General features: G+C 35.1%; 2 protein-coding genes across 3 annotated transcripts in view; one reads left to right on the forward strand and one right to left on the reverse strand.

Annotated features, from left to right (window-relative positions):
- The window catches only part of LOC125035822 (beclin 1-associated autophagy-related key regulator-like), a 42,538-nt gene extending 40,144 nt beyond the window's left edge, over positions 1-2,394 (reverse strand). The window contains exon 1 of one of the 2 annotated variants that reach the window (XM_047628058.1): positions 2,167-2,394. In XM_047628058.1, coding sequence (XP_047484014.1) covers positions 2,167-2,363 — 197 coding nt within the window. In that variant the 5' untranslated portion in view covers positions 2,364-2,394. The remainder of the gene's footprint in view (positions 1-2,166) is intronic. The other variant, XM_047628060.1, reaches the window with a different exon arrangement.
- A 1,804-nt stretch (positions 2,395-4,198) lies between these two features.
- Positions 4,199-13,026, forward strand: LOC125035859 (probable ATP-dependent RNA helicase DDX47). The gene is made up of 10 exons (XM_047628161.1): positions 4,199-4,340; positions 6,274-6,367; positions 9,205-9,369; positions 9,653-9,819; positions 10,019-10,138; positions 10,467-10,583; positions 10,772-10,995; positions 11,188-11,320; positions 11,487-11,615; positions 11,776-13,026. Exons 1-10 carry the CDS (start codon positions 4,260-4,262, stop codon positions 11,896-11,898), a joined length of 1,353 nt encoding a protein of 450 aa, XP_047484117.1. The 5' UTR covers positions 4,199-4,259; the 3' UTR covers positions 11,899-13,026.
- The last annotated feature ends 403 nt before the right edge of the window (positions 13,027-13,429 follow it).

The raw sequence follows: 13,429 nt of genomic DNA on the forward strand, positions 1-13,429 counted from the left end.
ATAGACATCTTGCTGCTGAGCTCTAAAATCTCACTAAAATCTAAAGGGGACAGTACATAAACCCATTGACATTGGGTTAAAGAGCCCCTTACACCCACAGATTCAATCATTAGTAGACTTTCCTGATGAGAATAGATCAAAACAACAATCTTTTCAACTGACTGATGAAGATATTATTGGACAGGGGTCGGCAACCTGTGGCCCTTGGGCCAAATCCAACCCCAAAGAGTCCAAACTCATGGCCTGTCACCCTGCTTAATATTCATGTAACAATCTGGCCCGCAAAAGCCCAGCCAACTAAATGAGTAAGTGTGCACTTCTCAACATGATAGTGATGTGTAGGACAGAGCAAATTTGAGACTTGCACAGTCAATGATTTCAGTGGGTTTCTTTCATTAATTTCATGGAATCTAATCACTGGTTTGCCTGCTTTCCTATAATTTTTTGATACACCTAGGTAATGTTCGGTTCTCTTTGGCACTCCAGCCCAAAGGCTACTCCTAGAAACTTAATCTGGCTCTCAAACAAAAAAAAAATTCCGACCCTTGCTATAGGGGATAGGATCACTCAGCTCTCTTATAGAATCATAACTGTAACACCAATGAAAGAGGCATCATGGAACTACTGACATGTCTAAGGATAGAAATCACAAAACTGGTGAACCTAGTCCAAGAGACAATACCAAAAATCTCATCTCAAACACTCCACACTAACAGTAGTAGTTAGAGAAGTTACATAAGCAGAAAATGTCCCATAAAATGCAACATGAGAATTCAACTTGAGTAAAGACCAGACAACATCTGCATCCAACTGCTCAACAGTCTTACTTAACCAAGGGTTTCAGCCTCAAATGTTCTTAGATATTCTTCAAATGAGGTAAATGGATCAAAATAAATAGTATCAGCAATAACATGAATTCAACAACAACAATAATGCTTGCAGTGATAGATATACAGTGCAGAAAATATTCAGTAAAAACATGATAAGTTCAAAGTCCCTTATCAAATATATCAACAATGACTCTAGCCCTTACATAGCTCCCATGCCTGCTTGGTAATCTGACCAAAGAATAACAAACCACCACCTATATTCTGCTTATATGCAATTCATGAATCACCATGGCAATTTAGTGTCACATTGGGAACCAGGTCAAGCTCTGTCTTCAAAATATGTGTGGTAATTTACTGGTCTTTACACTAGAGGCAGAGTGGCCATGATTGTTGTCCCAGGTAAGGGCATGAATAGGTTAAAAAAAAAAAAAAAATAGTCAACCTCTGTCACTAATAGTGAAATTGGACAATATGTAGTATAAGGTAGTGGCAGAGTTGGGTAATAAAACCTACATCAAATGATAGAACAATACAAACCAAGACAAAGTTCTTCTATGGTAATATGTATGCAAATGCTTCTCGAGGGTGTTATATGTAAAAGAAAAGAGAAGATCCCCCAATTTTGATTAAGTCGCTCATCTTGTTTACATTGCGAGGGTGAATTCTAGACGCATATACTACCACGGGGATCCCAGGCGTAGCCCCCTTGCTAGGCATATATATTACTATACGGGCGTATATATTACAATGGGGGTCCAAGGGGCGTAGCCCCCTGGCAAGGCACGTATATTATCACGGGGATCCAGGGGGCAGAGCCCCCTGACTAGGGAATATATACCACAGTGATAGGTTAGGTTGGATGTTGGGTAAGGACGTTTTGTTTAACAACCACGGGGGTCCTGTTTTACCCAATAATTTCCCTGATATACTTCATGCCCTCCCCTGCTATCAGGACTATCAAAACAAGATTGTCGATGGAGATGGTGATCATATCTCTTCAACGATTCATTTTCACAAGGAACAATGCCTAGAATTGTTGAAAGCAGTGGATTTCATGCAGAAAAATATCAAAATTGATCCGAAAGTAATCGACTATCCTCTTCTACATATTGACCCTTGACAGACTACAAAATCATGCAGTCATTTGAAAGAACCCTGGACAAATATTCATAATATAAAAACTGATTTCCAAAATACACCAGCATACAGGACAAATCTAATGAACACGAAGAAATGAAAGGCTGACACCAAAGCCCAAGCAAGACCTCCTCTTACAGGAGAATTTAAGAGTAATAATCGAAATTCATTGGAAACTCATAAAACGTAATAATCATACCTTTCTGGCAGCTTCATTCGCGAGTGATAGAAGTTCCCATTCCTCACACATTCTTTACAGTAGAATGCCTCTGTTTTCTGATTACATAATGGACACCGCTCCACCTTCGTGTTGTCTCGGGCACCATATCCCTCCACATTAGATGCCACTTGAAATAGGGGAGGCGTAAGATCATCTGAGGAAGTTAACGACGACATAGCTCAAGGAAGTCAACACTCGACCAGCTGAGTGATGTAAACAAAGAAAAGACAGAAGCGCAGCGATTCCCTCCGCGCGCATGTTTTGTTTTCTTGTTCATTTCTAGTTTTATAGGCATGGAAAGAACATTGTTTTCCTACATATCAGTTTCACATGCACTAATATAATATACCTAAATCATGTCTACTGTAGTTAGTATGCATATGAGTTCGTACCCGTATAAATAAAATAGGCCTATATACGTGACATACATACATACACACACACACACACACACACACACACACACACACACACACACACACACACACACACACACACACACACACACACACACACACACATACACATAGATAAAGATAGAAAGACACACACACACACACACACACACACACACACACACACACATATATATATATATATATATATATATATATATATACACATATATATACTATACACACAAAAAACACGTGTGTGTGTATATATATATATATGTATATATATATATATATATATATGCATATGTGTATATATAAACCATTTACAAAAACACATACATGTGTTTATATTTGTGTATATATACATATACATATATATTCATATTTATATATATATATATATGTATGCGTGTGTGCGTGTGTATGTATGTATGTATACATACATACAAATAATGGACATATATGTATATATGTATGTATATACATGCATATATACATATATATATATGTGTGTTTAAATTACTGTCGAGTTGGTTGTGGCGTACACTCGCTAAAGAAAAGTTTCATTACTCGGAAGTAGATAAAAAAAAACCGAAACGATCGCTGGTTGGTTCGGAAAGGTTGGTACTTGTTGTTTCCAAAGCTCGGTACAGATGAAGCTTCATTTGTTCAATAGTGTTTCGGAGTGGCAAGGGCCTCTTATCATGGCAATACAAGGAACGAAGACCTCCTAGACCATTCGTAGCATCATAATTACGTTTTACTCTTGGGGGACTATCTAGAGCCGAAATATCAAGATTAGGCATTTCAAAGCCAACCATAACTCTGTGGATTCAGCGACACCAAACATCTGGATCCACTAGAGACAAGGCCAGAAGTGGGCACCCTAGATGCAGATGGACGAAGAACATGAAGTAAATGTCATTCAAAACTATAACGCAATGTGCTATATGAAAGACAGATGGGAAGCTTGTAATGAAGTACATGAATATCATGAGCTAATGAAAACTACTTGATAGTTTCAATACCCCTCAAAGCTGACTGGGTTTGAGATGAAGGTGCCACATTTACTTAAGATTTTTTTTTTTTTTTTTTTGTGTATATGCGTGTGTGTATAAATATGAGTGTATTTTTATATATATACATATATATATGTATGTATGTATGTATATGTAATGCACTCTTAAAATGTGGGCACATATATATATATATATATATATATATATGCATATATGCGTATATATATTTGTATGTGTATGGTATATATATATATATATATATATATATATACCATATATATATATTTATATATATGTATATATGTGTATTTACATATATATATATATATATATATATATACACACGTGTGTGTGTGCGTGTGTGTGTGTGTGTGTGTGTGTGTGTGTGTGTGTGTGTGTGTGTGTGTGTGTGTGTGTGTGTGTGTGTGTGTGTGTGTGTGTGTGTGTGTGTGTGTGTGTGTGTGTACACGAAAACCAAATTTTAATTGTTATTTTCATTCAAATCTTTTTCATATTTTTAAGTTTTTTTGGTGTATGCTCAATAACTTCTCAACCCTATGAAAACAATAATTATGCTGCGAAGGATTCAACACATAATTACCAAGTCTAAAATTTTGCGGTGGCTGATCGCCGACCTGCTGCAGCGCGGTCCAACATGGCGGCGCCCTCGGACGACACGCAGACGATGGCTCAAGAAACTGAAGAAAGCCAACAGCCTCAAACATTTAAAGACTTGGTAAGTGTTAGGTATATTTTGAATTCCCTTTTGGCCAAAGTATTGACCAAACGCCTTTTATTCATTGTGGCATAGTTTACACTGATTTAAAAGACTATCCTCTCTGCTGGGTATTATAAACAAAAGTATTGTTTATGTTGGAAAATGCCTTCCTGGGCATGAATGTGCTTAGGGCCTTTGTTAACGAGAGCGACGCACCCTCCAGAGACCGTCTCAAAATCTGGGAACCACGCGAACTCAAGAAGCTAAGCCCAACCTTTCCTCCCTTCAATTGAGTCCCTAGACGGAGGACAACCTCCCTCCCCCTCTTCATTAGCACTTCGTACCAACTGCAACAATAATTTTTTGTGGATCTTTACGGTATGTACGCACTAAGGGAGGGCAGATTGAAGATGCTGTGCTTGTAGAGATCAGATAGTTGCAGTTGACAGCACTGGAAATCACTATAGGCGCTTTTGCATGAACAGCAGCGCCACAAATGAATGTGAAAGGTCGTGGAAAGCACCTCTCGCAGCTTAAGTCCACTTGGTATTCCTGTGTTTCAGGTCGTATTTTGCTGTGCGTGTCGAGGTAAAGACCATGTTTCTTAGTGGTATTTCTTACTGGAAGTGACGCGCCCTCCCGAGATGGTCCCAAACCCAGACCATCATTCAGACTCTTAAATCAAAACCTAATCTTTCCTACCTTATATTTATTCCCTAGACATGGGGGTAACACCCCCTCATTACCCTCTGTTATTAGCACCTCATGCTAAATTACAGGAAATGCCATATTAAGAATTTTCTGTGTGAGGGGTTGTGGACTCATATATAGGATAAGGTAACCAATATGTATGCAAGAAATTGTTGGTAAGTTTTGTCTGGAAACAACACCTAACAAACATTATTTACAGGCAAATTGAGGGATACAACCTCGGATAAACCACTAGGCTTTCATAAGATAAACATACATTTATGGCGGCTAAAACAATTAGTTACTTTTACCATTATAAACTAGGCTTTTTGTAATAAAATAAAATTTTATTTTCTTTGGTAGATCACTAAGCTTAGACAAAATGAAATTGTTTTCAGAGGTCACTAACCTTTCTCGAAAAAAATATTTTTGGTAAACCACTTACCTCCACCATAGGAAAACTTTCCTTTTCAATGATGTCTATGCATTATTATGTGTCTGAAGTGGGCATTAATTACTGAACTTATGTTAGGTGGAAATGCAAATCCAAATACATGATTCCTGCACTCAGTATGTAGCATGTATCAGTTCCAAGACAACTAATTCATTACAGAAATGTGGGTATGATAGTTCATCAGTAATATGAAGTGGAAGCTCTATGTTCTGTGTTGCCCATATTTCACATAAGATGTTTGTTTTTCTTTGCTGGAAGCTTCTAGAATAATTTTGGTATTTTTTAAGAAGTAGCATTTTTCCTGGCTTTTTAATTTGTCAGAAATAAGTTATGATTACAGTATTGACATTTTCTATTTAGTAGCTTAAGGCCCACAGGAAAGACATATATTACTGCCTGTTAAAATCTCTTAGGGAACAGGAAAAATTGATTAAACTGTTATAAAAATTATTGTCTTGCTTTTTTTTATTGTGAGTATCCTTGGTCTTTTAGGGAGCAGAAAATTCTGAGTGAATTGTCGGTTGGTTGGTCATATAGATTTATTGCACACAAAGTATGTTCATCTCCTGTAATCTTGTATCAGAAGATATGGTATCATGATGTGTATTACAAAATGGAAAATTTTATATTAGCACCTGGGCTATGTTGAGCCATGTTTTTTAGTTTGGAGTGCAGGTATTCATCCACTAAATACCATAGGCATGGGGGCCGTGGATATTGCAACAAACACTTGTAATGGTCATGTGTTCACCCTTGGATCACTTTTCTTTGATCTTATAATTTCTGATATGTATCTTTGCTTTGCAGGGAATCATAGATGAGTTGTGTGTTGCATGTGAGCATTTAGGATGGAAAAGTCCAACAGCAATTCAGAAAGAAGCCATTCCTGTAGCACTGCAAGGTAAGTATAATGAAATTCATTACACTAATCATTATCAATCCTTTTGGTTGGGATTGCAGCTTTATCCGTATTCGTCTTTAATATTGATATATTTGTTTAGCAAAATATGAAAGTATTATTGCATCCATTCTATCCCTTTTGCTTTTCTCTCTCTTTTTCATGTTTGATCTACAGTTGCTATTGCATCTTTAAAATTTAAATGCCTTGGTGTCAGAAGAACAGGAATTTGGGATGTATTTTGTATTGTCACAGTATAGTTAGTTCATAATAATAATTTATGAGGTTGTCATGTCTATTACTACACAAAATCATATGAAGAAGATTATGGATGATTATGCAATAATTATATTCTGATACTGAATGTTTTAACTGTGCAAGCAAGTATTCCAGCTAGCCTGATAAGAATATTGTAGATTCCTATTTATTTTAAAGAATAGTTTTCTATCCTCCAGCATTGGAAATGAGAGAGGGATTTTTTAACAAACATTAATTACCTAGTCATGGACATTTCAGTACAATATTTATAGGTGTCAGAACATTTTTCTGTTATTGGTTCAGTGAAGGTAGGCATGGAGTAGGACTCATCACTGTGATACTGCTCTTGATCTTTCTTCTTCATCTTCTTCTTCATCTTCTTCATCTTCTTCTTCATCTTCTTCTTCATCTTCTTCTTCATCTTCTTCTTCATCTTCTTCTTCATCTTCTTCTTCATCTTCTTCTTCTTCTTCTTCTTCTTCTTCTTCTTCTTCTTCTTCTTCTTCTTCTTCTTCTTCCTCTTCTTCCTCTTCCTCTTCCTCTTCCTCTTCCTCTTCCTCTTCCTCTTCCTCTTCCTCTTCCTCTTCCTCTTCTTCTTCTTCTTCTTCTTCTTCTTCTTCTTCTCTTCCTCTTCCTCTTCTTCTTCTTCTTCTTCTTCTTCTTCTTCTTCTTCTTCTTAGCAAAGTGAGTTTGTAGAGGAGAGGTATGTGCTAATTCAGCAAAGTATGGGGCTAATATAATATGAAATTTTTACACATTAAAGAAATGAAAGAAAAGAGTAATAAAACATCATAGAGACAGAAGAAAAAGTGCAATTTGATTACCTAATCAGCCAGCTACTCACCAATTCCCACAAACCTGTTATCTATGGCAGTGTTGTGGTTATTCCTAATAGGCAAATCTTTACTTCCAGAAAAAAAGCAGTTAAGACCTGGGGTGGTATTCAGAAAAGGTCATAGACTCTGAAAATTGTCTTTGACAGAAAAAAAACAACTCTGATACATTCCATTAACACCTGATTTTTGTTTATAACCTGGCTGATATTTAAGACAGATCTGGAGGTGTCCCATGTGTAATTACTGTCTTTAAGTTGTCCATGTAAGATGCCAACAACAATGCTGCGATTTTGCAGTTGTTGAAAATAATTCTGCATCAGAAATTATGTGGAAAACTTTCCTGCCACTATTTTACTTATTGCCAAATGTTGATTGGGGCATTTCCTCCTTGTTTACAGCATTTTGTTTTGTAGATAAGTACAAATGGTGTTGTGCACTTTCACTGCTGAAGCAGTCTTAACAAATGTAAGGGTGCCACATAACATGTAAAAAATATTAGATATGTAATATTATAGTTATTATCTCTCACAGCAATAGTAATTTTATTTTATTATGACATTGAATTATGATGATATGGTCTTCTAAAATGTAGCTATAAGTTCTATTGTAATGTGGCAATAGTGAAAGTCATAGACCAAATAGCAAAGGACAATCTTTAGACAGAGTCATAGACAAATTTTGGAGTTAAAGATTGTTTTAGTTTCTATGACCCTTCATGAATACTGCCTCTGATTTTCTGGTTTCAGTTGTATAGGTCATATCAGTTATCTTCATGGATCTATTTATATATTGTTTTGAACATAATATCCATTGTACAGATTTTAGTCTGATGTTGCAAGACTTTGATTTTATACATCAGAAAACATAATTTTAATCTCGTCTGTTTAATGTATCCTGTAGAAAACTTGCAAGGTTGCATGTTCAGTACATGGAAGTTTAAAATGGTTATCTCTAGAAAGTGAAATTAGAAGTTTTTGCATGTAATTAAGGAACATGTAAACTTGTAAAACAATGCAGCATCCATTTACATGAATGAATGATAATATCGCAATAAGTTACAAGGATGCCCTCACAGTCTCTCTCTCTCTCTCTCTCTCTCTCTCTCTCTCTCTCTCTCTCTCTCTCTCTCTCTCTCTCTCTCTCTCTCTCTCTCTCTCTCTCTCTCTCTTTCTCTCTCTTTCTCTCTCTTTCTCTCTCTTTCTCTCTCTTTCTCTCTCTCTCCCCCCACCCCTTATATATATATATATATATATATATATATATATATAGATATAGATATAGATATAGATATAGATATAGATATAGATATATAGATATATATATATATATATATATATATATATAGAAATATATAGATATATATATAGATATATAGATATATATATCATATATATTATATATAGATATATAGATATATATCATATATATTATATATATATATATATATATATATATATATATATGTATATAGATAGATAGAAATATAGATACATATATTATATATATATATATATATATATATATATATATATATATATATATATATAACTTTATAAATGATGATACTTTTTGGTGGTTTTGTTCTATGGTTATGGAGAATGGACCCTGATATAGTTGATAGCTAAATTGTATAGGTCATATCAGTTATCTACATGGATTTATTTAAATACTGTTTTGAACATAATATCCATTATACATTTTGTCTTCTCTTTACCCAAGATTGTTCATACAACACTCCTTTTGCAGGGCGAGATGTCATAGGTCTTGCAGAAACAGGTTCAGGGAAGACAGGAGCATTTGGACTTCCTGTGCTCCAGTCTTTGATATCACAACCACAGCGTCTTTTCTGCCTGGTCTTGACTCCTACCAGAGAATTAGCATTCCAGATTAAAGAACAATTTGATGCCCTTGGTAACTATATATTTTCAGTCTGTAGTACACTTTAACTAGAAAAAGATTGAACTGATGGAATGTATTGTCACTGTACTGATAGTGATATAAAGATAAAGGAGTTATTGCTTAGTGAAAAAAGATGGTCAAATTTCTATAACCTAACAACCTGTGAAGACTAAGATTTCTTAAAGAATTGAAAGCCTTTTCCATAAATATACTAGGGTTCAGTATCAACTGGAAATGAGACATTTGAGGTAGTTCATTCCACTTCAATTATTTATTTATTTGCATTTTTCTAAAGGAAAAGCCATGGGTGTGACTTGTGTTGTGGTAGTAGGAGGTATGGACATGACACAACAAGCACTGGAGCTGGGTAAGCGACCACATATCATCGTGGCCACCCCTGGCCGTCTTGTGGACCACTTAGAGAAGACGAAGGGTTTTAACCTGAAAGCACTGAAGTATCTGGTAAGACATTTTACCATCGTTTATTTCTTTGTAGAATGTGATTCATTATTATTCAGAATGAAGGTAAATATTAAGGAAACAATTGATGGTCTATCCATCATTAGAGGATAATGAAGATGGTCATGATGAAAGTTATAGGTGATAATGTTGATTTGCCTAAGAAATAAGACATTTATTGATTACCAATTATTTTGTAAAGGTGATGGATGAGGCTGACCGTATCCTCAACATGGACTTTGAGGAGGAAGTTGATAAGATCATGAAACAGTTGTCACGAGATAGGACGACAATGCTGTTTTCAGCAACCATGACAAGTAAAGTGAGTAGATGGATCATCTATTGCCTACTGAGTTAATTTTTAACATATTTCAAATAAGTATGGTCTGCATTGTTGACACTAAAATAATTTTGTAAAGTACTTTTGATTAGGCCAAGTAAATGTTCAAGAAGTATGCGTTAAAAACGAAGAAGAAGAAGGATTTGATTATAATGTCAGTATTATACACTTAACAAAGTTACTGTGATCATAAAACAAATGGAAGACAGAACTGTTTACACGAAAGTTTAGTCTTATCCACAAACACCTTTTGCACTCTGTGGTAATTCAGTCCTAGTTTAAAAAAATAAAATATATAAATTTCTTGCAGGTTAATAAGCTACAACGAGCTCATTTAAAGGATCCAGTAAAGGTGGAAGTTTCATCAAAATATCAGACAGTCAGTAAACTACAGCAATCAATGATATTTATCCCCTGTAAGCACAAGGTAAGTTTAAGACTGTGAATTCGTAAAGATAAATTGGTTAATGTAAATAAATATGTTCTCTTCTTAGGAATAGTAAATGTTAACATGTACTGGTTTCATGAATAGTATTAATGTTAAAGATAAAAAAGAGGTTCGTAATTACTTTGAATAGATAAGACACTCAGTGACTGCTTATTTTCTTTTTTCAGCATATGTACCTTGCTTATATTTTAAGTGAAATCGGCAATCAGTCTGTCATCATATTCTGTGCCACTCAACTCAATACACTGAAATCAGCACTCATACTCCGCAACCTTGGCTTCACAGCCATTCCATTACACGGCAAAATGACTCAGAACAAACGTCTGGGTGCCTTGAATAAATTTAAAGCCAAGGAGCGGTCTATTCTTTTAGCTACAGATGTGGCGTCAAGGTAAAATTGATTACTTTATGATTTTATAATAAATACTGTTTGTGGGTTCTGCTTGTAAAATTCTACTGTAAATTCTTGGATGCCATTTTATGAATAATGAAGCAGCAGTAAAAGCCTAGAATATATTGAAATGATATACATACATAATTTATGATATGGTTAAATATTACTAAAATTTTATGTACTCTGCAGAGGACTTGACATCCCAAGTGTTGATTATGTGATCAACTTTGATGTGCCAATGCATAGCAAAGATTATATTCATCGTGTTGGCAGAACGGCAAGAGCTGGAAGGTCTGGTATTGCCATAACTTTTGTGTCTCAGGTATGTAGTTGACTTCTTTTTTGTTTAATTGGAAGTCACGTTATAATACACAAACAATTAATTTTAAACGTTCAATTTATTTAGAGGGTTGTAAACACATTTTACTAAGAATGATTCATTTTTTTAAGCAGAATTTGAAAGCCTTTTGTCACTTTCAACTTTCCAGTACGAAGTGGAGGTCTACCAAAGAATAGAGAAGTTACTAGGATACAAGTTGGATGTCTATCCCACAGTCAAAGAGGAGGCTCTTGTACTGGAAGAGAGGATTGCAGAAGCTGAAAGATTTGCAAAGCTTGTGAGTATCCAACATTCATCTTGGGGTTCCTTTCAGGGAACTTCAGTTTGATTCTGTTTCAGGTTTAAAGAAAATTACTAGCAGCACTAAATACAGCTTAGTCATGTTCTTATGAATATATAATACTATTGTTTCAAGAGCCTATCTTCTTTTTTTTCAGGAAATGGCTAGACTTCATGAAAAGACAGGCAAGAAGGGAAAGAGGCGGGATCATGGTGATGATACTGAAGAGAGTCTTGGAGTCAGGAATCGTATCAACAAAAAGAAAAAGTTCAAGAAATAGCCAGTTGGCGAATATTTGAAGCCCTTGAATTGTTATGATAGAAGATTATTTGAATATGAAATTTGCTAATATTTTTATATGTATTAACTAAAACTGGCGGTTTGCTTAAAAATACTGAAGATGCAATTTGTTTTTCTTTCTTTCTTTTTTTTTTTTCTTTCCATCTTTCTTCTTACCAAGTCTTAATCATCATTTTTTTTCCATATACCTTGCTTGAACCATAGATACCAAGCTCTCCATTAACCCAATGTCTGTGGGTTTATGTACTTTCCCCTTTAGATTTTTGTGAGTCCTGTTACAGACTGGTGGCTCCACATGTGCTCAGCCACCAAGGCGTCTCTCAGTTGGCCCTAGTAACTGTGCCTGATTTCCTCATTCCTTGAAAACTGTGTTTTTCTTTCTAATAATATTAATATTGACATTATCATTCCTATTGATATTATGATTATTAAATTGTTATTAAAATATCAATAACATCAAAGACAATAAGATGATAGAAATGAAGCTTCCAAAAAATCAAGGAAAAGGGTAACCCATGCTAATTGGATTAACCATGTCTCTTGGATCTTGTTCACTAATATTCATAATAAAATACATTTTTACAAGAATTGGCATTCAAAGCCAGCTAGAAAAAATGCTACATCCACTATGACTATGCAAGTTTACTTTCATTTTCAAAGTTGTCGGTTTTGTAGATGATCCAAGCTGCAATCATGAAGCTTTAATTATCTTTGATTCAACTTTACCTTCTGATAGCAGATATCATAAAATGAATATCAATTTAAATACATTAGGTAGTACTCAGTTTACAACCAGTGTTTTCTGTATAAAAAGAAATAATAATTTTGTTGATGCACATTTATACCAATCATTATTTGTATATTACCTATGTAGTTGTGTATTATTAAGTAAGACAAACATTGCACTGCATGTTGTTTTTAGACAAAGCATTTTCCAAGCTCATTATGAAAGAAAAAGATTATCAAAAATTTCAAAGATTTAAGAAAGATGTAATATTTCTTAATTATAGGAAAAGATTCTTAGAACAAAAGTCTTAAGACAGAAGTAGAATCTAAGGATTTTTTTTTTTTTTTTTCAATATTTTCAGTAAATTTCGGAAATCGTCCAGCTATAGTATTTTATTTTCCTTTTGGCCATATTAGAAAAGGTAAGAATGCATCTAAGCCCCCCCCCCCCCCCCCCCCCCACCCCAGCCAGTTGTTGCCTTGGAGACGGAGACTGAGACCCAATACTGAAGATCAGCCAATGATTCAACTAATTTTGCAGTCTTTTCTTCTTCCCTCTTTTGTTTCTTTCTCTTCTCATACCCATTCTACTATCCGCTCCCTACGGTGTGAGAGTCGTGTTGAAAGGATGAACGACTGACTTTGACTTTGTGCCAGTACCCATTGGGAAGCCATGGGTACTGTATTCCTGTTTGGTTGTCAAGCCTTTACCCCTCAAGGGGACCCTGAGGGGTGGACTACTACTCTCCCCAACATACTCCAGGCTTACCATGGCCATTGATAAA

This window comes from Penaeus chinensis, chromosome 20 (genome assembly GCF_019202785.1).
Source record: "Penaeus chinensis breed Huanghai No. 1 chromosome 20, ASM1920278v2, whole genome shotgun sequence".
Taxonomy (NCBI): domain Eukaryota; kingdom Metazoa; phylum Arthropoda; class Malacostraca; order Decapoda; family Penaeidae; genus Penaeus; species Penaeus chinensis.